A 22,461-nucleotide genomic window follows, 5' to 3' on the forward strand; every position below is an offset into this window, starting at 1 on the left:
GTATGGCACTTCACGATTTCATTAGGGAGAACAATAATACGGATAGGGCCTTTCATATGTGTGATCATGATGAAAATTTTGTTCCTTTGGCCGAAGAATCAAGCTTTGAAGGACAGGAGGGAAATACCGAAGAGTCAGACGGAGACCAAAATATGAACGAATTTCGTGATAATATAGCTAATGCTTTGTTCAGTAGATCATAGAGGTTTTGCATTTTTTGAGTTGTAATGGCATTGACGATGGATTGTGCTTACTATTTATTGGACATTGCAAAAAAACTTCTGTTTGAAAGGCGGCAGCAAAGGGCCGGCAAAAAAAAAAGAACGGCAGCTAGCACTTCAGCGGCAGAGGCAGCACTTACGCGCCACAACTGGTGCTCGTGCCAGAAGCAGCACTCGCGCCATAACTACAGCAAGGGCAGCGCTAGAAACAGAGCAGGAGTTACAGGAGTAATTAGGGGTACAAAAGTCATTTTCCCTCTAACATCCTAAAGATTAGGATTCCATCCAAACAGCCCACTTCTAGGACTACCAATTTCTAGCTCTAAACTTTATGAGTGTCCTAAAGTTTATGAGTGTGTATCCAAACAGGCTCTAAAGCGCACGGGACAACCAAAAACAAGAAGACAGCAAAGTGGGTGATGGATTAATGGTGGTCTCTGTTTACTCACTAAATCTATCGAGAACACAGTACTTGCATTCATTGGCCAACGGAGACCACCATGGATGTGTTGAAATCTCTTCTCATACGGAAGGACAACGAGGACTATTCATGTGCCAGCTCGATACGTGGACAAGCGGCATGCACGGGCCACTGCCCCGAAACGGAATAACTCGTGCCTGCCGTCCACTCTCCCACCAAACAACTACTCGGTAGACGGTAGCTCCGAATCCGACTATAAGAACGCTGCGACGGCCTGGTGCAGCCAGTGAGCCAGCAGCAACAACACTCATCAACATTCGCAGAGCGTCGATCTGGTAGTGGTGTTGAACTCGAGCGATCTCTGCTGGCAGCCAGCAGCTTTCAGCGTCATGGCGTTGGCAGCAACCTGCTTATTCAGGTTTGGGTACCCGTCGTGTAAGCCAAATCCTCCTGCTGGTGCATGGTGCTACTGCAACCCACGTACAACTGCTGGCAATGGCGTCCTTGAGATCAACCGCAGCAGCTGGTACGTGCACATGTACATCTCGCTGTAGCACTGTGCTTGATTTCATGGAGTGTGAGATTAATTTAGACGAGTTGTGTGGTGTCTGATTATTGACGACGTACGTAATTGTGTATGCTGAGAGTGCCGTCGTGCAGGAGTAGTACGGCTGCGGCGAGGGCAGAGACTGTGGCCGGGGCCGGACGCCGGCAGGACAAGAAGGACGAAGACGAATGCGCGAGCTACCTGGTGCCGGAGAGGCTGGAGGTGCTGAGAGAGATGGAGCCGTGGGTGGAGGAGCACGTGCTGCCTCTACTCAAGCCCGTGGAGGAGTCCTGGCAGCCGTCGGACATGCTGCCGGACCCGGCGGCTCTGGGCAGCGACGGCTTCCACGCGGCGTGCCTCGACCTCCGCGTGGGGGCGGCCGGGGTGCCGGACGAGCTCCTGGTGTGCCTCGTGGCCAACATGGTCACGGAGGAGGCGCTGCCCACGTACCCGAGCGGCCTGAACCGCCTCGAGGTCGTGCGTGACGCCACGGGCGCCGACGCCACGGCGTGGGCCCGCTGGATCCGCGGATGGTCGGCTGAGGAGAACCGCCACGGCGACGTGCTTAACCGCTACATGCACCTCTCCGGCCGCTTCGACATGCGCGAGGTGGAGCGAACCGTGCAGCGCCTCATCCACGACGGGATGAGCTTCCCGGGGCCGGTGACTAGCCCGTTCCACGGCTTCGTCTACGTCACCTTCCAGGAGCGCGCCACGGCCATCGCGCACGGCAACACGGCGCGCCTCGTCGGCGCGCGCGGCGCCGGGGACGCCACGCTCTCGCGGATCTGCGGCACCATCGCCGCCGACGAGAAGCGGCACGAGGTGGCCTACACTCGCATCATGGGGAAGCTCTTCGAGGCCGACCCCGACGCCGCCGTGCGCGCCATGGCGTACTTGATGCGCCACCGGATCGACATGCCGACTGCCTTCATCAACGACGGCCGCCATAGCGGCCGCAATTTCTACGATCGTTTCATCGCCATCGCGCAGCAGGCCGGCACGTACACGATTTCCGACTACCGCGGTATCCTGGAGCACTTGATACGGCAGTGGGGCGTGGAGGAGCTCGCCGCAGGGCTCTCCGGCGAGGGGAGGCACGCGCGTGACTACCTGTGTGCGCTGCCGAGCAAGATCAAGAGGATGGAAGAGGTGGTCTTGGAGAGAGCAGTCAAGGCGAAAAACAAGCCTACACCCATCCCCATCAACTGGATCTTTGATAGGACCATCAGTGTCATTCTACCCTGATCCTGTATATGTTGTTTGTTGGCGAATAAAGACAGCTTTATTAGAGAGTCGTTGAGTTCTTGCATCGTGCTCAACCACTGTTAAACACAGGACGGAAATCTACCTTGCCATACAGCACTGTGAGTCTGATACAAACGTTTGGCAAGGCTAGCAAGCTCATCGGCAACCATATTCTGCTCTCTTCTTTAATTTACATGAGCGAACGCAATAATCCTTGAAATCTTCTTGGCAAACTCTTGAAATCGTTGTGACTTTGGCATGGTCAGATATTGGAAAATTGTCGCACAATCTGTCTCCAGGATACCGTGATGTGGCGTCCATTCAGCAGCAAGGAGTAGCCCTTCGTTCTCTGCACTCGTAGGCCTCCACTTCATCAGCGTTACCCACATGAAAAATAGTACGCCAAGCTGTTATTAGTGGCACCTTGCATTGCCCAAATGATGATCCATGATGACCCGATCGGCTCCATATAAGCAACATCTACGTTAATATTTGTTGCGATTCTATTCTAAAGTCCCAACCAAAAAATATTTGCACTTGCTCTTTCATTGATTGTTTCAAGTGATCATCTTTGTTTGCTCATTGAATGTTGCCTTTTAGTGTTCCAACTGATTTTTCAACAATGAGTCTACGGTCACCAGGCCACTTACCTCAAGTTTGAAAATCAAGATGTCTTGGGATGGCAATGAGAAAAACAAATTCAAATATATACCAGAAAAATTCTAGCATATTCTAATGTGTACTTTATTGCTGCCGCAGGGGGGCACAAATAGTTGATATGGCTGTCGTTGTCACGCCCGCTACTGAATATGAATTAGCAGCCTCTGTTTTAGCTGCTCTAGAGGTCTGAGTAGAGCCGTGCTATTTACTGCGTCTGCACTAGTCGTTGTGCAATTTCTTATCATAGCTTTTCACCCCAGCCCAAAGACAAAATCTTCTGCCGTTATAAAGGCCGAGGACATTGTTGGGATCATGCTGGCGAAGGGATTTATCCTTGGTAGGGGTGCATCAGCTCACATTAACTGCTACTGCTAGAGTATCTTCCTTCGACAAGAGAATCGGTTTAAGTGAGAAGATTAGTGTTGGTGCTTCAATGACGAAGTGAAGGAAATGGATCTGTTGACGTAAAATCTGGACTTACTTTTACGTTGAACAACACGGAGGATCTGGGAGATCTGCTTAACTCTAGTGCAAGCTCCAAATCGACTCGTGAGTGGTACAAGGCGTGCCAGTCAATTTGACCTGAAAATTGACAAGGTAAACATTAAATTCCTGACCTGATCGGCGGCGAAACCTTTCAAAGTTATGGGTAGGCATTCTTGGAATAATCACCATAATAAATAAATATTCAATATAAATATGTGGTGTAAATAAGTAAAACAATAATGGTATGTGTCATTGGCTATATGAGTCGACGGATTAAGATAAAGCATTGTAACACAACAACTATAAAGGGAGCCCTTGTCAACCATGCTCACATTAGATGGATTAACAGATCTTAGTCAATATCTTGATAAGTGTAATTGAACTTAGACAAGGTAACACGAACGAGATGGCATTGACATTAATCCATTAATCTAAAATATTAGAGCATAGCAAATAAGGACCTCTTGCCTACCGCTTACAAGCTAATTAAGCCAATAAAACCTAATCAATGTCATGACCGTGTAATTGAACTTAGACAAGATAACACGGTGACAGGGCATTAACTTTGGCCTATTAACTTAACTAGACAAGCTTGCTGTAGCAAGATCTCGTACGCGCTCCTATCGGCTCAATGACGTCATCACACTTCCGTGAGAAACGGATAAGACCCAACCGAAGCATCGGCTCTCAACAGTAGCGTGCTGATGTTAAAGGCCTGATGGGTAGCAATACGAGGGGCATGAGTAAAGATCTATCGGACCTAGCATATGTAAAGTGATAAAAGCATGCGAGATCTACTAGCCAGTACGATCTGATAACTGTGAACGTTTAAAACAGGGCAAGGGAGCCAATGAGAATTACCTAGCCAGATCTAAGCCATTCGATAACTATGAGCGCTTGATTAAACTAAGAGATCGATACAATACAACTTAATAAAATCAAGCAACTCGATAACTGTGAGCAACGTCGAAGATAAGCAGAATATTGGACAAGACCTAGAAAGTTCTACTTGCAATCTAAGATAACTCGATAACTAGCCACACAACTGAATATCAGAATATAAGACTTAACTTGAAAGTTCTCATAGAGGTCGTAATGACCAGGTGACGGTACTTACAAGCTTGCCTGAGATCGAAGCCGATGCAGCCATACGTGCTAGAAGGAACTCGCCGAATCTACTCTACTCCTACTCCTAGGGTTTTTGGTGGCGTGATGCTGAAAGGTTGTATTGATTGATTGATGATTATTGATTACAAGGCTCATGGGTTTATATTTATACCCTGGAGCAAGCTAAAATCCTAGTCAAATACGACATGAACTATTACAACTATTTTTAAAAACTACTAGAGATAAATCTCCACGTTTTTCTTTATTCGGTGGAGTCGATTTTGTTTTGAACTAGGCCCATCTGTTCTTCTATTGACTTCTGGAATCCTGGCCAACCGCGGTTAGTCTTTGTCAACGCGGCTTGATCAGCAATCCTTTTCTCTCTCCTTCATCGGCTGTTAGAACCTTATCTACAGCAGTTGACTCTGGTGAAAAACTCCCTCAACCCTAGCCAACCACGGTTAGTCCTGGTCAACACGGCTTCATCAGCAAACCTTTTCTCTCCTTCATCGGCTATCAGAACCTTATTTGTAGCGGTTGATTCTGGTGAAAAATCGATGTCAACAACATCAGAAGTACCAAGTGTCAGAGAAGACAAAGTCAGCACTGGCGGCTTCTAAACAGAGCGTCTCAACTGCTGTATCAGCCATCATGAAGAACAGATACGTCCTCAAAGTCAGCACTAGCAGCTTCTGAACAGAGCGCCTCAACTGCTGTATCAGCCATCATGAAGAACAGATACGTCCTCACTGGGGCAGCATAGGTAAGCGGTTCCTTTAGCAAGGTGACCAGTGCGGTCAACGATGTTGGTGCAAAGGCTAAGGAGAAAATAGCAGCTAAGCAGGAGCACAAGGAGGTTGAGGGTGGATATGTAGCACAACCCAACATCTCAGATTGCCCGGCAACACATAGGGACTTGGATGGTGAATTTGCAAAGGTACATCATACATGTCCCTCAGACCCCTGAAGATATCACCATCTCCACTGCGGTGTCCCTGCTGTTGCCGATGCTCCTAAAAAGCCAGAACCTGGTGAGGGATTGAATACAACCCCAAGTCAGAATATGTAGTTTATTGTGCATTAAATTCATCATTAACTTAATTAAGAAATGTTTGCTAAGATAACATGCAAAATTGAAAAAAGAATTGCAAAATTACCAAGTAGTAGAGTTTATTAGGCATACTCCCTCCGTCCCACAAAGACTGTTCGTTTAGCCTTCAAAATTTGTCCCACAAAGACCGTTCATATAACTTTCAGACCATCCAATAAAGATCCTCATAATCCTTTCTAGCCTAGTTAACGATCATTTACTCCCACCATCGATGCCCGAGCCAGACTCGCTAAGTAAGGAAGGCTAATAGATCCGACAATTACTGCAAGCGTGCATGCATAATTAATTCTACTCGGTAATTCATCCGATTAAGAAGAGTTATTAGGGGTACTTTGGATTTTTAGCATTGCTACTATCTTGTCTAAAATTTTCTAAAGGAACAGTTTTTGTTGGATGGAGTATACACTAAAACATAGGCAATAATTCAGTACCAAAGTGATGTAACAGATACATATGCTATTATTACTTTGTTTCTACTATACATTTCTGTGTTGGTATGGATTTGTACTATCTGAGATCGGGATTCGCACGTGATAGCCTTCTTGGAACTATCACGGAGGTGTGTAGGCTTAGATTCTCAGAAATGGAAATTTGGGTTGTTTCAGCTAGTATCAGAGCCATACTTGACTATAGGACGATCCCTAGTAATGGACGTTAGTTTAGGAAGCCAAATTATCCTTTGAACTGAGTATATATACTCCTTGTTTACTATACAACTCCTTGATTGAATATTACTATTACCTTGATTTCTCTAACTTATCTGACTTACTAACAACCTTAATAACGTTTTGCCGATGGCGATCGAGGAGTGGTACCCATTCGCCAGAAGCGGGGTGTACGTCGGAGGCTTTTGCGCTCTACTCAATGAATAACTGGAAAGAGCAGGACCCTGCAGTGGGAGAGTACACTACAAGGGCCGCATGAGGGGAGTCGTGGACGATGTGGCCATAGAGCTGAAGCTAATTGTACCCACCGACCCCAAGGTGCCAGAGTTTGACAAGGTCGTGGTACACGCTTTCGAGATGTTTGTGATAGAGGCACACCAAACTGGTGCTAGGAGAGCCATGCGCAAGGTGCGCAACGCAGCTCCGTGAGAGGTTGGTTAACACACCCTACCGTTGGCTCCGCGAGAGCCTTGAGCTACCCCTGTCCAGACTGTACACACAGGTGCTGCTACCACCCGCTAGAATCACTACTGAGGAGATGACCAAGACACTATCTACTCTCACTCAGCTTTACGGAGGTGCCCTACTTGAGTTGCCCAGCATCTCAGATGACGAGTTAGGTCCGTTCTACGCACCTACCCCGGACTACCACCCTAGAAACATAGACAACGATGACGACTTTGAGTACTCTGACTAAGTTGACCACCGTTATGAGTAGTGATAGGACTGAGCTAGGCTCATCATGATGTAGTAGCAGTAGAGACTACCACCATCCATGATTCTCGATGTAGTAGTATGATGTTGATCCTCATGTAATCTTGAAGGTTTCTGGAGTAGACCTCAAGATACACCCCTTTTGTATAGGGCGTGTTTGTTTCCAATTCTGGGCCGGATTCTAGTGGAAAAAAAACGAACAACCCCCCAAACGCCACAATTCTCGTTCGATTCCACAAGAATCAGATTTTTTCCCGAGCGGAATTACAACGTGACTTGAGAATTGGCCCAAGGTGCTGCTTGCGTGAAAATCCTGCCAATTCTAGCACCCGCTCATCCCTCCACACCTTCCCACTCGTCCCTCCCGGTCGATGCCGCCGGCCCCTCCGCACCCCACCGTCGGCCCCTCCCGGCTGGTCCGTGCGCCGCCGCCAGCCCCTCCGCGCCCGGCCGGTCCGCTCGCTGCCGCCAACCCCTCCACACCTGCTGGTCCCTCCCCACCCCACCGGCGGCCCCTCCCAGCCGGTCCGCGTGCCGTCGCCGGCCCCTCCGCGCCCCGCTGCCAGCCTCCTTCTCCCACACGTTGACCTGCGCATGCCGCCGGTGGTAGCGCGGCAGAGTGCCGGCGCATGCCGCTGGTGCTGGCGTGGCCCCGCCGCCGGCCCCTCCTGGCCCCTCCACTCCTATTGGTGCCGGCCATGGCCCCTCTTTTCGAGGATTTAACCCGTTAGCGCCGCTGGCTGCCGAGCACCATCCCGCCATCGAGCTCCTCGTCCATAACAAAAAAAAACGGGTTGCCAAACACTCTGCTTCTCTTACCAACAGATTCTGTGGACAGCAGTTTTTTTCAGGGTAGCTAGATTTTTAGAGAATCGCTACTTAGAAAAGGTGAAACAAACAGGCCAATAGTGCCATTGCATGAGTAATTTGAAGTTCATGGTTTATGTGGTTCTTATGCTTCTTGTTGTTTGGGTGAAATTGTTTGCGTGTTTAGCTAGTTACTCCTTAATTAAATAAGTAATTCCTATCTAACCTTTAAAGAAACTTGCTGATCGCGATCTCATTTGGAACAGATATCAGGATTAAGGAGGTCGGGACGGTTGCTACACCGTTTCGAGGAAGTAGCCAACGAGGAGGAGCCTAACCCCAGCAGAGGTCGTGGTCGCCGCGGAGGCCGGGCACCCCGAAGTGGACGTCATGGAGGTCGTCGCGATGCGTGAGGAGACCATACCCTAGGGAGAGGCGGCCGTGGGGACCAAGCTGACAAAGAAGAGGATGTTCACCAAGAGGACCAGAGGGAGCAAGAGCACAACGAGAACGCTGGAGGAGAGGAGAATCAGTAGGCACCGCTACCACCACCCAACCTTGCAGAGGTGATGGCTGTCCAGACTCAGCTGATGCAGACTATGGCCAACGCTTGTTCCAGAAATACCAAGAAACCCCTGGAGGACCCCGCAGAAACCCCCCAGTTGAGTCACTAAAGAGGAAGGTTGAAGGTTTCAATAAGCTCCGACCACCCACGTTCGACAACTCTCACAACCCTTTGGACGCCGACGACTGGTTGAGGGGTGTCTAAACATTCAATGTGACAGGGACTAAACTTTGGACTAAAGAACCAAACAGACCCTTTGTTAGTTTAAATCTTAGCTAGAGTTGACTCAAAGTGATACAAAGTGCATAGGAACCTAATCCTACACCATTATCCTCCCATCCATCTAGACCTCTATGTATCTTCTATCCTCGAAGTCATAGGAAGTGTATGGCTTTGAAATGGCAACGGTTAGATACTCGCTAGGTACTACCACCCTATACACACACCTGTTAGATACAAAGGTCGTGTTTGGATACGCTTCTTCTAGGCACGCTTTGATTATAATTTAAGCGAAGATTTTCTCGCTTCTCACTTTTCACTTTTCATAGTTTAAATCTCTGAAGCGGCTTACCACATAAGCGAGAATCGGTGATAAACCACTTATAAGTGGAAACAAACGGGGCCAAAGTACTCTACCACTACGATACCTATACCCCGCACACGAGTACATTAACTTACCAATAACCTGTACCACTCTGGATTTTTTTACCCAAAAAGTAACCCATATCCGATGACATACCCAACAAAAAACAACAGGAATCGTGAATGTATTACATGATAAAAAGCAGAGATTAACAAATATTAGTAAATAAAGGAAAGACAAGTGAGATTTCCTCACCGATTAATAGCCATCACCCACCAATAAAAAAGTACTACAACTTTAGAGTTCATCACATATTATATATTTTTGACACAAACATAATAGAAGGCTGTGTGTGGGTGCAGGTAGTACGCACGTGTACCCGCATCCACTTTATGTGATGGGTAGAGATTTTTGCCCATTAGCATACTCGCGTTGATAAGTATTTAGCCATGTAAAATTAAGGGAGGTATAAGGATTTTTTTTTAGAGATTTTTGCCCATTAGCATACGGGATTCCAGCAGTTCATTGCCGCATCTACTTTTTTTAAAACAAATCCTTTGAGGTACTTACCTGAGTCACTTACACGTAGATTTAGATCTACATATCAGCAGTACTGCCGAGAAGGTTCATCGCTTTTTTTCGAGCCATAGTTACTCTTTGCCGTCTCCATCTACAATATTTCCTTGACTGAAGTCTCTGAGAGCTACACTATTTGATCTAAATTACCACGAAACTATATTTTCGACAGCTATTTCATGAAACTACATGAACTTATCACCAAAATAAAAACACTGGTTAACAACGTTTGTTCTACGTTCCAACTTTTAACACAAAGTAACATCACGGGTCCTTGATGTCCATTTATTAAGCTTTGCACTTGTACTTGAAATCTTGAATCTAATGATTATTTGTGCAAACTAAATCTCTACTCCATCCTTCCAAATTATAGGTCGTTTTGTCTTTTTCTACATTCATAGATATTATTATGTGTTTAAACATACACTATATCTAAGTACATAGAAAAACTACAACCTACATAGTATTAAACAACAACATTGGTCACGTGAGTTCGACCCAAACCCATGTTGCATCTTGGGGTGTGTTTGGTTTGGTGGTCGGAGGGGTTGGAACGGGTTCGACCCCCTTCGACCCCATGGACCTGCGTTTGGTTGGAGAGGGATGGGGGTTGGGTCGAGCACAATAGGGGAATATTCGGTCAAGATGCGGGTCGAACGCATCCACCCAAAACGAGCGGATGCACTCAACCCACATCGATGTTGTGTGCGTTCGTCTGTGCGTGCGCGGGAGGAGGCGGCATGGCGTGGCGGCGGCGAGGAGACGGCCAGCGGCCAGCGAGCAGCGCAGGGCGAGGAGGAGGAGACGGCCAGCGCCGGGGTAGGGAGGAGGCGGTCGACGCCGAGGTGGGTAGGAGGGAGCGGGCGGCACCGGCTGAGGGAGGGAGCGAGCAGAGGAGCAGAGGCGTGGAGGGTGAAAAAGATAGCGTGGGTATAAAAGGAAGAAGAGGATGACAGATAGAATCCGCAGCTGATAGGTGGGATTCGTTGCTAATCCTAATTTTTCTCAACCCTTTCAACCAAATAAAGATATCGGAACGAATCAATCCCTCTCTATCCTCCGGATCCAAATACGAGGGTCGACCCCGATTTAGGGGGTGTTTGGGAGAGGGTGCTAAATTTTAGCACCTCCATTTTAGTCACTTTTAGCTACTAGTGCTCCCAAACACCTAGGCTAAAATGGAAGGGCTAAATTTTAGCCCCCTATAATCCATTAGCCCCTCAAAAGGTGCTAAAATGGACTAAAAGGGGCTAAAAGTGGTCCCCTTATCCAAAATTCCTCCCCTTGCCCCCTCTCTCTCTCCTCCCTCTCACTCCTCCAACATGGGTAAATAAGTCTTTTGTCAACACAAGTGCTAACCTTTAGCCCCTCATCCAAACACCCAAAGGGCTAAACTTTAGCCTCAACATTTGAGAGGGCTAAAGTTTAGCCCAAAGCTAAATTTTACCCCCCCCCCTCCCAAACAAGGCTTTGATTCTTCGGTAACATCGCACATATCAATCCTGAGCTCGTCTTGGTCAACGCCACATCAGTTAAGACCTCCCAAATCGCAACCGTGGCGATGCCGCCGTCGCTACGTTTTCTCCTACTACTGCTCGTCGCCGGCAGCGGCGGAGCCACGGCCGCTGCGTTCGAGCTGGAGGAGGCCACTATCGACTCCATCCACCGTGCCTTCGCCGCCGGCGAGCTCACCTCCCGCGGCCTCGTCGAGCTCTACCTGCGCCGCATCGCGTCCCTGAACCCCGCGCTCCACGCCGTCATCGAGCTCGACCCCGACGGCGCTCTCGCCGCCGCCGACCGCGCCGACGCCGCCGCGCGGTCCAGCTCCAGCGCGCTCCCGCCGCTGCACGGCATCCCAGTGCTGCTCAAGGACAACATTGCTGCGGCCGGGCCGCTGAACGCGACGGTCGGGTCGCTAGCCATGGTCGGGTCACGCCCCGCGGGCGACGCTGGCGTTGTCGAGAGGCTCCGGAGCGCCGGCGCGGTGCTCCTTGGCACCGCTAGCCTCAGCGAGTGGTGTAACTTCCGCGGCCCCGGCATCCCAGCCGGATGGAGCCCCCGTGGCGGTCAGGGTAAGGTTCGTCCCCTTCCTTGCCTCATTTCTTGGTTTCCTGGAAGCTCCAATAGCAAATTGGTTTCTTGCAGCCCCTGGAACCAAATGCTGCAATGCAATGCAATGGCGATTGATTTTGGGTTGCCGATGCAGAACCCTTATGTGCCATCTGCGACGCCCTGCTCCTCCAGCAGCGGCTCTGCGATTGCCGCAGCCACAAACATGGCAGCAGTGACAATCGGGACTGAAACGGACGGCTCCATCATGTGCCCGTCCAGCTTCAACTCCGTCGTCGGGATAAAGCCCACCGTCGGTCTCACCAGCCGTGCCGGCGTCATCATCATATCACCAAGGATGGACACAGTTGGGTGAGTGATCATGTTCAACTGATTTTCATGCGTGCCTTTTAAGGTATCTGTTGCTTCTCATACACTAAATGACTAAATACAGTGATGCTACTGAATGTCTGAATCTTATCAAAAGATCACTAGATTGTGTCGTGAATAGAAACATCACTTAAGCATTATTGGAATTTTATTGTCTCTGTTCTTCCAGTACCATTTTTCTTGAATTCATGTCTCACTACCACAGCAAACTTTATTTTAGATGAACAATGGCCACACCTAACTGAACATGGAGAACTGACCAGAAAAAAAAACATCATTTGCCAAAACATACAATGTGGCGCCCTTCCGTATAGCTCAGAATTGTCTCCTAGTGGCCCAAATGCCAGGAAACATGGTGGCCTTTTGTTTTAGGATGAACAGAGTTTGTGTCACTTAATGCATCACTATAGGCTTAGGCTGCTTTATGGACTGCAATGCTAGCTTTGACTGATGTAAGTTTTCTCCTTTGAAAAAGAATGAGGGAAACATATATGCGAGTCTTGCAGAAATACTAAAATTTGATTTATCAACTTCTTAGCTTGTTGTTTGTATCAGTTAACATCTTCTGATTTGTGTCCAACTCATTGAGCAATGATGTTACTGCAACAGTTTAATGTTTGCTCACTTGAGTTTGATCTCATAACACATTTAACCATTTTTGGTGATGCAAACTACTTTATGTAGGCCCATCACCAGAACAGTTTCAGATGCTGTGCATGTGTTGGAAGCAATTGTTGGCTATGATGCTCGAGATGCAGAGGCAACTCGCATGGCTTCACAATATATACCAGAAGGTGGTTACAGGCAATTCTTAAACATAGATGGACTAAGAGCGAAGAGGTTGGGAATTCTCAGGAAGGATTTCTTTTGGTTTCCTTCTGGCTCTGTCCAACAAAAGGTCTTCAGTGAGCACTTCAACATTATGAGGTAGTTTCCCTCAATACCTTAATGCAATTATCTATTATCTATGGGGGCATTTGTTGTTTTCTCGAATAATGCTCTTTGTTCAACAAGAAAAATACATTTTTCCAATACCATGCTGTTTAAGGAATATTAATCCATATAAAATATAAATGAACCTGTTGCTCCAGTGGAAAAAGTTTTATATCATAAGGCTGCATCAATCCCGGGTAAATAAAAAGGTAACTAGGTTAGCAATCCTTAACCCAATGTAGGTTATTGTAACCTAAATTTAACTAACTATTTTCCATAACTTATTTAGTCTAAATGATGTTTGGCTAAATTAGGTGGGGTGGCAATAGAACAATAGAACATGGGACAACTAATTCTCTTTTAACTCAAAGACCCAAATATTACCTCTTTAACTGAAAGAGCTAAATGCTAAGTGTTAGGAGGGTGGCCCTGATAAAACTAAGACTACCAAGGGTAAAAATCATCCATCGATTCTATTTTCAAAGTTATTCATGCAACCAATTTTCCTTCTTAGCTATGTTTTTTTTAAGAAAAGAGAATATGTATTAATATTGCAGCCTCTGTATCAATTGATACATATAGCTGTCCATTATTACAATGATGACCAAGGACCAACTGAAAGAAAAGGAACTTGAATAGAAGTTCATAAAATCCAACACACTTATATCAAATAGATTGTAGTCTATTACTAAAACACCAGCCATTTGAAGCAAAGATCTCCATCACCACCATCTCAAGCACACGGCACCCCCAGTTTATTTGGGGTTTTTCTCCTTCTTAGCTATGTACCGTGATTCTCACTCAACAGTATCATTTCTCTGGGCCTGGGCTATGCAGAGAAAATGGAAACAATAGCTATGGATCTATACCTAATACTACATCATTAACACCTTAAAACTCTTAGTTGACAATGTCAGTAGTGAACTCCTCGTGCAGATTATAGTTTCATATATTTCTAAAACATGATCAAGGAACTACTAATGTAGGAATTACTGTGTAAATATGTATTGTTTCATTTCCTTTGATTTTGTTTTCCTATTGTATGACTTTTCCTTGATGTTGTAAGAAATTGAATGATACTTCTGAAAAGAATCAACAAATTCCTAACAGAAGAAATGACTGTGTAGATGTACATTTTGTTCATTACCATTGATGTTCTTTTCAATATGAGCTTTTCTTTACTCCTGAGTGGTGTGACAAAACTTACAGTAAAATTGGTGCCGTCCTGGTGGACAATCTTGAGATACCAAGCATGGATGTCATTAATGATGCTGTGCAAAGTGGCGAACGTGCACTTATGCTTGCCGAATTCAAGCTGTCCCTCAACTACTACTTATCTGAGCTGGCCACTTCACCTGTTAGATCATTATCTGACATAATCGACTTCAACAACAAGCACCGTATCGAGGTTTATCATCTTACTTTTTGTGTGCATCTAGTTTCCTAACTAATTTTGTCAAGCATAAATGAACAAATCTAGCATTATGGATAACAGGAAAGGATGGCTGAATTTGGTCAAGATTACTTGATACAATCTGAAGCGACAAATGGCATTGGTCCAAACGAGAAGCACGCCATTGCCAGATTGAACAAACTGTGTAAAAGAGGCATCGAGAAAGTAATGCAAGATAATAAACTGGATGCTATTGTAGCTCCTGGTGCATCTGCTCACAGCCTGCTTGCCATTGGCGGTTATCCAGCTATTACTGTTCCAGCTGGGTATGCTTCAAATGGTGTTCCTTTCGCCATATGCTTTGGTGGGTTGAAAGGATCAGAGCCAAAGCTTATTGAGATAGCTTATTCATTTGAGCAGGCAACAAAAGTGCGGAAACCTCCATCGCTGCAGCATTCTATCATTTGAACATAACTTCAGAAATGAATGAGGCCATTTTTTTTCCACATTTCCTGCCATTTTTCAACTCAGGAAATATTGATGCTGAGTTGCTGACGAACCTACATATATCGGATGCTGAAACATTGACTGCTTGAAACGCGATATTTTGTTCCAAACCAGCTACTGAACTCTTTTAAGTTTTAACCCAGGCATCTTGTTCATGATATGTATGTTACATATGTATGTTACAATGCTACGAAACGCATTTTCTTTTTGAAGAAGTAAAGATTGCGGAACGTCAAAAGGAATGATTCACTGTCTTCTGTATGTTGGGAAATCTGGATAAATAGCATACTGGGTGGTCACATATACCAAACCCCAACGAGTTCTTCCTTACTACTGTAATAGCCCATAGTTTTAACAATAGCTTAGGCTGTGATATTTGCTTGAGTGCTCTTGTCTGGTAGCAGTAATATGTGAAATAGTAAAGTAAACCAAAATTTGTACGGTTTGTTTGCAGTATATGAGCGAAAAAAAATGAATTGAAGAGTTATGCAGTGATGATCTAGGTGCTGGCAACACCTAAAGACGTGTTAGCCAATCAAAATAATTCTAGTTAATTAAAAGCATGAGTCGCACTAAATTAAGAATTTGAAAGGTAACCAAAAAGAAAAGGAAAGATCCTATGACCAATAATATTAATTGTAAAATCAACTGAGTAAGAGGTGACCTGTACATGATGTCACTGTAATAAAAAAAAGAAAGATCCAATTTTTACTAATCTCTACTCCTAAACAGAGTAAAAAGGGGACTTTTTCACGGTTCGTCGTATTACCCCACCCCATGGTCCTCCCTCCTTGCGATTTCCACCCTTCGATCGTCGTTCCACATTCCGCGGCATTAATCGACGATTCTCTGCCGTACAATCTTCCACTCCCTCCATCCCGCGATCCACAGCCACCCTTCTGCGCTACGTCGCATCATGCAGCCCTGCACGCCCATCCGCTCCGCCATCGCCGCGCTTCACTACGTAATCCTCGTGCACCCGGCTCCCCTTCCTCCCTGCCATCTCGCATGCACATCCGCTACGCGTCCGCCCTCCTCCGCTCCCTCCTCCATCTCCTCCTGGCGGCGTCCGCGGGGGACGACCAGCTCGATCTACTTCGGACATCATCGGTGGGGCAGGACCTTGAGATCCACCAGTCGCCGTCCACGAGGGAGACGACCCATCGGCCGTCTACGCCGCCGCTGCCGCACAGCCCAAACCAAACGGCCCTTCTTCCCTCCCATGCAGCAGCCACCCGCGTCTACTACTCTCCTTCCTCCCTCCGCTCCATCCGCGGCAGCGAGGGATATCAATGGCGCTTGGTATTGGTATTTCTTATGGCCTAACAGATAAATCCGCAAAGTGTACGGATATCAATGTAGCTTTCACCTAGGAGTATTCCAGAGTATCGATTTCCACGGGAACGACGAGTGCTCTAAACCCTTTTGCTCCGGGGCCATTTGATCCACCTCCTATTGTTGTGGACGTCCTTGATTGCTTCAGGAGGTGAGTTGTTTGATGGATGTAACTCTCTTGAACTCAGTTTGGTGAACCCATTGATCTAAGGGAAGTAAACCATGTTCTTATGATGAAACCGACTTATGTCCGATGCTTGGGATTGCTCCTGGGTGTGTTTCTTCGCATGTGACTAAAGGTGGGCTGACGATGTGGCGTAGGTTTGGTGAGCCAAACCTAGGTGGGTCAGCCGACCTACTTTTTGTGGTGGACGGTCCATGGCTGAGTTATCTTTTGATCCTGGCATGAGTATTGAGCCTGTGGGCAAAAGTTGATGGTGATTGGGCTTGGGTTTGGGTCGTCCCAAGTGGGTTTGGGTCGGCCGACCCTACCTCCCGTGTTCAGCATGTATCACAATCTTTCGAGAGGCATAACTTCTGTGTCCGGACTTCGAATTGGGTGAACCAATACTCCATTTCATTTATCTCGATGAGCACTTCAACATGGTGGGTTCAAATATGTGCTTTGAGTAATTCTTGTTCCATGTCTAAAAGATCCTTTGTACGTTGCTTGGAATCATGTTGAGATGTTCAGGTAAACCTTTGTTTAAGTGTAAATGATCCTTGGACTTGTAGGCTATTGTTGCTCCTCAACCATCATGGCATTTGTGCACCAAATTAACTATACTCCTTGCAAGCATGTCGGAACACAAAACTTTATGACTCGTTAGTTAAGATCCGAATAGCTAAGGTGTTTGCTTCAATTGATTTGGGTGAAGTTGGTAACTATACTCCTTGCAAGCATGTCGGAACACAAAACTTTATGACTCGTTAGTTAAGATCCGAATAGCTAAGGTGTTTGCTTCAATTGATTTGGGTGAAGTTGGTGGAGTGGATCTATTTTTTCTGGAGCGGAGCAGTCCCAAACACGCCCATAATGTACCACTTGCCATGCTTCTGTTGTACTACTCCGATGCGAGTCATTATTTGGTGAACCAACACTTTACTAAGTAATGACTCCAAGACCGGTCATACTCCTTGGGAATGACAGGTCATTACAACTACTTACTCGGCATGCCTATGATTCTTGTGCCAAAGGATGACAGTTGACAGAAGAATACTGCAGCATTACACCGCATCAAAATATAGAAATCATGATAGTTCACAAGCATTGAAAAAAAGGGTGGAGCTATCATGATTCTTGGCTAGAAATGGGGATACGGGGAAGAGCATTTAATACTGCCTAGAAATTCTTGAAGCTCCCTTATAAAGTGGATATGGGGAAGAGAATTTCTAGGCAGCCTTACCCTTGCTTATTTGAACATAGGACCTCTAGGACACAAGTTGAGAGGTACCACTGTGACAGGCCCCCTTCTCAAGAATGTTTAATAGTTCACACGCATGTTAATCTTCACAATTATGTGCAACCATTCTAATTAAGAAATGTATAAACTTTGAACATTCCAGAATATTGTTCTCTGGTTGCAAGACAAGAAAGATACAATCATCGAAGATGTGCTAACTACACCTTATTCTTCTGCTCATTTATCTTCATTCTACAAGTTGTGCAGTCATATAAGCTGTTCACAGCCTCTCCATTCAGGCTGAAAACTCAAACAACATAGTGTGCTTATACTTCTCACCAGGCTGCACGACCACTGAGGGGAAGTTTGGTTGGTTGATGGCATTAGGAAACCCTTGGGTTTCCAAGCATACACCGGCATGTTTCTCATAAACAGCACCCCCTTTGCCAGTGATGCCAGTCACATAGTTGGCAGTATAGAACTGCATGCCAGGTGCATCGGTCCAGAGGTTCAGAGTTCGCGAGCTTGATGGGTCTCTCAGCTTGGCTGCATGCTTCACACCATTTTTTTCATCCCCACAGTCCAGCACATAGTTATGATCATACCCTCCAGGAACATCGTTGATGCGCTCCCCAATCTTGTGCTCTGTCGTGAAGTCAAAAGGAGTGCCCTCAACAGGCATTATCTCTCCAGTGGGAATTGTGTTTTCGTCAACTGGAGTGATGTGCTTCCCCCAGATCTGAATTGTATGATTTAAGATGTCACCAGAGTTATGGCCTGCCAGGTTCCAGTAAGTGTGCTGTGCCAAGTTGATAGGAGTGGCTTTATCATGTGGTATGGCTTCCATGTCAAGTCTTAGGGTGGTGGCCTCAGGAAGAGAATATGTTGCTCTGACTGTTACATCACCTGGATAGCCTGCGTATACAACAGTCAATGCTTAAATTGGCTGACATATTTAAGCGTGGAGATCTTCAGTTAAAACAAAGATGCTAATTAATGTACCTTCTTCCCCATCCTTGCTGTGATACTGAAAGGTTACTGAAGGGCATTCGCCATCTTTATGCTCTACAACATCCCACATGACTTTGTCAAATCCAGTCAACCCACCTGACATTCACAATTGAGCAAAAAAATGAAAATTTAAGACAACCCACAATTCAGCCATTAATGTAGAACACATTAATTGGAAGTGTGGAATAGGTTTTAATTTTCTTTGTAGAAACATCAATTTACCACAGAATTCATTCATCTAGGCATTAACAAATGATCTGATGCTAAACTTAGAAGGATTGCAATGTGCAATACATTTATCTGTACAGTATTGAGTTCTGATATATATGTAGGTATATAATAGTTAATTCAGTTAATAGTATTAAATTAAAACTACTCACTATTCTAGATAAAGACTAAGTCACACACTTGCACTCTGAGATCTAGCTAACATGATTACAACCAAGTCTACACCAACTTTGCAGAATTTATGAAACCTTACCATGAAGGCTGTTGGGTCCATTGTTGATAGGCAATGAATACTCAGCTCCGTTTAGGGTAAACTTCCCATCCTTGATCCTATTTGCAACTCGTCCAACTATGCATCCAAAATAAGGTGCCATGCCTTTCTGCAAATACAGAGTAGAAAGAAGTAAACCATCTGCAATTTACATCCCTTAAAACAATCTGCAATCTACATTCCTTAAAACAATCTGCATGAAAATCTAACAGAACATCAAAAAATTAGAATGTTTATACAGATATAATTAGTACATATCGTTAATTACCATTGGATTGTAGGGTATGGATGGATATAAGCAGTTAGACATGAACTGAACAAGCTATGCCCGGACACCCGGGGTGGAACATATTTGGGGATGGTAATGAAGGCTGAAATTAAAGATCCACATCTTACAGAACAAACAGAGATATGGGTCACACACAATTTCTTTAAAAGAGAATCACCTCGTACTTTTGAAGGCAAAAGGCCTGAACTTGGAATAAAAACTAGCGAATTTGGTAGATGTTTCTTGGCACCCATCCAAGGTGTCTGCACAAAGCTGCCAATATTTCCTTGGAAGAACTCTACCACCATGGTGTCACATCTGAAACTTTACTACGTTTTTTCATTTTTCGTGACCAATTTGCTGCATTGCCAGAAACAGTCGTCCAGCATCTATGTGACTAATTATGCTCATCCAGTGACATAAAGTTCCAATTTCCTTATCGGAACATCTAACTGCACACCACAAATTACTTCAATCTGGTCAGGGAACACACATGAACGGGACAGTTCATCTCAAACCAAGAGTCAAAAGTCAAAAGTACAACACTCGACATCTAGACCAGATAACGGGGACTAAGGGCTCGGAATCGAAAGGATTCGAGGGTCTCTCTCACCATGTACGGCTCCAGGTCATCGAATCCGAGCACCACATCCGCGACATTCCCTGCGCCGCCGATTTCGCCAAAAGAAAAGGGGGTCAGAAAGGAACCGAGGAACCCGAAGGAACCTGCGAGAATGATGCGGACCGTGGGCGTCGGGGACGAGGAGGGAGGTGATGGTTGCGCCCCAGCTGGCGATCCTGGTGGTGATCCGGCCGTTGGAGAGCTCGATGATCTTGGGCTCGGCCGCCATTGACGCCGCCGAATGGGAGGGGACTCTGCTCGGGTGCTGAGGCTGACTCGACTTGCGAGGTTTGTTCGATTGCTTGTAGGAGAGCAAAACGGCTTTCTGTTTTTCTGCTGCTTTTCTATCCGGGTCGGTCTCTATCTATCCGAACGCACACACTTCCAGGTCTCGTGGGGCCCGCTAGGGTGGGGCCTTGTCTCCCTGTGGGGACCACCATTGCTGATCTGTTACAACTATTATTTCCCGGAAGAAATCGGCAAAATAGTTTTCCGCTGTTGGATTCACCTCCATTATTTATATACATGTTCCAAGCATTAAGACACAAACATGGTTGTGACACTTAAAAAACCAGAGCGGCTATGTATATAAGAATGCATATAAAAATGCGCATAGTATCTTGAGTTAGGGTTTAAGCGTGAGTATGCATATGTTATATACGTTTGTAGTGTGTTACGAAAGAGAAAAAATAAGGCATAAAATAATCACAACACCATGTGGCTATTGTTGGGTTCATAAGGAAAGTCTAAGCCAATGTGATCAGGATTTAGAAAAACGGAAAGGAAAAACGATAGAGACAAAACAAAGCCAAAAACGACAGAGACAAAACAACCTTGATTTTGGGCCCTTGCTTACAGGTCCCTCGAGTCCTTTCGATTTTGAGCCCTTGATCTAAACTACTCAAAAAAAAATATTAAGTACTCCCTCCGTTCCAAATTGTAGGTAGTTTATGATATGCACCTAAATATATCTAGATGCATAATAATATCTATGAACTAAAAACATCAAAACGACCTGCAATTTGGAATGGAGGGAGTATCTGTTTAATTTGGTGGGCTGCCAGTCGTGGGCCAGCCACTGCTCGGCTCGTGGGATAGGCCTCCACCCCACCACCATACACGCACGCACACACCATTTGGCAATTTAGTTTAAGAATCTTGCAAAGGCTAGTTTTAATGGTAAGTTTCATTTCCATCTACAATGTCATAACTTGATGAATCAAACAACCGTTTCGATGCAATGTTTTGTTTCATAAGTGTTTACGACATTTAATTCATGCACAATGTGAAACCATTTAGTTGGACACAGGATCGGATGAAATAAGTTCTAGCTCCCAATGGCTATGGAAGAGTTTCAATGTGTTGGAAAACGTGTGAACCAAGGTTTATCAGATGAAACTCCTCTCCTCTCTTTCCTCGTAACTTCATTGCCATGTCATCAACTCTATTGATGTGTCACGTCATTCAATGGGAATGAAAACTCACACGAAGAATGGCCTAACCAAATGCTTCAACACATATTCATCAAATGTTGTAATCTAGCTATATAGTTGAATTTGTAGCAATCCTTTCATTCATAGCCTAGTACTCTATTGTTGGTTGGACTTTGTTTGCATTTCATTCATAGCCTAGTACTCTATTGTTGGTTGGACTTTGTTTGCATGCAGCCAGGCATGTAGCAGCTCATGGTTAAGCATCCTTGTAGTGGTATTCACGAATGATTCATGTTGATATAACTGATTTGCATGGTAAATGTTGATATAACAGATTTTGCATGGTAAATGAATGGTTCTGTTGACGCAAAATCCTGGCGGTGGTGGACCCTGCATCAGCACATGAGGACCTGGGAGATCTGCTTAACTCCAGTGCAGAATCCAAATCGGCGCGCGCGGTGTGCGCGGGCGTGCCAGTCAGTTTGACCATTCAACTGACAAGGAGATGATAGTTATTGTGAAGTCCGAGGCAACCGGCCGATCAGGCCGATATAATCTTGGCACAGTAGCGATAATGGTGCAACAAAATAAATCATGACAAATATATCGGATGTGAAGCCGATTCCAGTACCTTGATGAATGTGAGTGATTCATCGGCCATCCAGCCGATTTAATATAATTTACAATAAATATCGGCCAGACGGCCGATAGAAAACAGGATGCTGTTGAGTTGTTGCCCCGCCATAGCTAGAGCCACAAGCCGATGAGATCTAAACTAACGTTACCACCAATATCTCTAGGTGAAACCACAGCGATGCGCCCGGTAGTTGCAGTCTAGAAATATTTAGCAGGACATTAATCTGAACCCCGCTAGCCGATGATCCAATCACAACGGAACTTACTCCCA

The 22,461-nt window shown here is 45.7% G+C and overlaps 3 protein-coding genes and 1 pseudogene across 4 annotated transcripts; 3 read left to right on the plus strand and 1 right to left on the minus strand.

Annotated features, from left to right (window-relative positions):
* The first annotated feature begins 939 nt into the window (after nucleotides 1-939).
* On the plus strand, nucleotides 940-2,484 carry LOC101763506 (acyl-[acyl-carrier-protein] desaturase 6, chloroplastic). The gene is made up of 2 exons (XM_004983319.2): nucleotides 940-1,168; nucleotides 1,303-2,484. Exons 1-2 carry the CDS (start codon nucleotides 1,032-1,034, stop codon nucleotides 2,435-2,437), a joined length of 1,272 nt encoding a protein of 423 aa, XP_004983376.1. The 5' UTR covers nucleotides 940-1,031; the 3' UTR covers nucleotides 2,438-2,484.
* Nucleotides 2,485-2,745: 261 nt separating this feature from the next.
* Nucleotides 2,746-5,733, plus strand: LOC101779213 (annotated as a pseudogene).
* Nucleotides 5,734-11,215: 5,482 nt separating this feature from the next.
* LOC101763910 (putative amidase C869.01) lies at nucleotides 11,216-15,221 on the plus strand. Its single transcript, XM_004983320.2, has 5 exons — nucleotides 11,216-11,788; nucleotides 11,918-12,132; nucleotides 12,835-13,077; nucleotides 14,293-14,491; nucleotides 14,579-15,221. The coding sequence occupies exons 1-5, from the start codon at nucleotides 11,273-11,275 to the stop codon at nucleotides 14,942-14,944; spliced, it is 1,539 nt and encodes a 512-aa protein (XP_004983377.1). The 5' UTR covers nucleotides 11,216-11,272; the 3' UTR covers nucleotides 14,945-15,221.
* A 2,578-nt stretch (nucleotides 15,222-17,799) lies between these two features.
* On the minus strand, nucleotides 17,800-20,444 carry LOC101764317 (aldose 1-epimerase). Of its 2 annotated transcripts, XM_004983321.2 has the most exons (5): nucleotides 20,245-20,444; nucleotides 20,113-20,162; nucleotides 19,214-19,340; nucleotides 18,724-18,828; nucleotides 17,800-18,636 (listed from the first exon to the last, which is right to left on the minus strand). In XM_004983321.2, exons 1-5 carry the CDS (start codon nucleotides 20,348-20,350, stop codon nucleotides 18,017-18,019), a joined length of 1,008 nt encoding a protein of 335 aa, XP_004983378.1. In that variant the 5' UTR covers nucleotides 20,351-20,444; the 3' UTR covers nucleotides 17,800-18,016. The 2 variants fall into 2 exon arrangements, with proteins under 2 accessions (XP_004983378.1, XP_022685522.1); XM_022829787.1 differs by lacking the exons at nucleotides 20,113-20,162; nucleotides 20,245-20,444 and adding an exon at nucleotides 19,678-20,089.
* Between the last annotated feature and the right edge of the window lie 2,017 nt (nucleotides 20,445-22,461).

This window comes from Setaria italica, chromosome IX (genome assembly GCF_000263155.2).
Source record: "Setaria italica strain Yugu1 chromosome IX, Setaria_italica_v2.0, whole genome shotgun sequence".
NCBI classification, from domain to species: Eukaryota; Viridiplantae; Streptophyta; class Magnoliopsida; order Poales; family Poaceae; genus Setaria; species Setaria italica.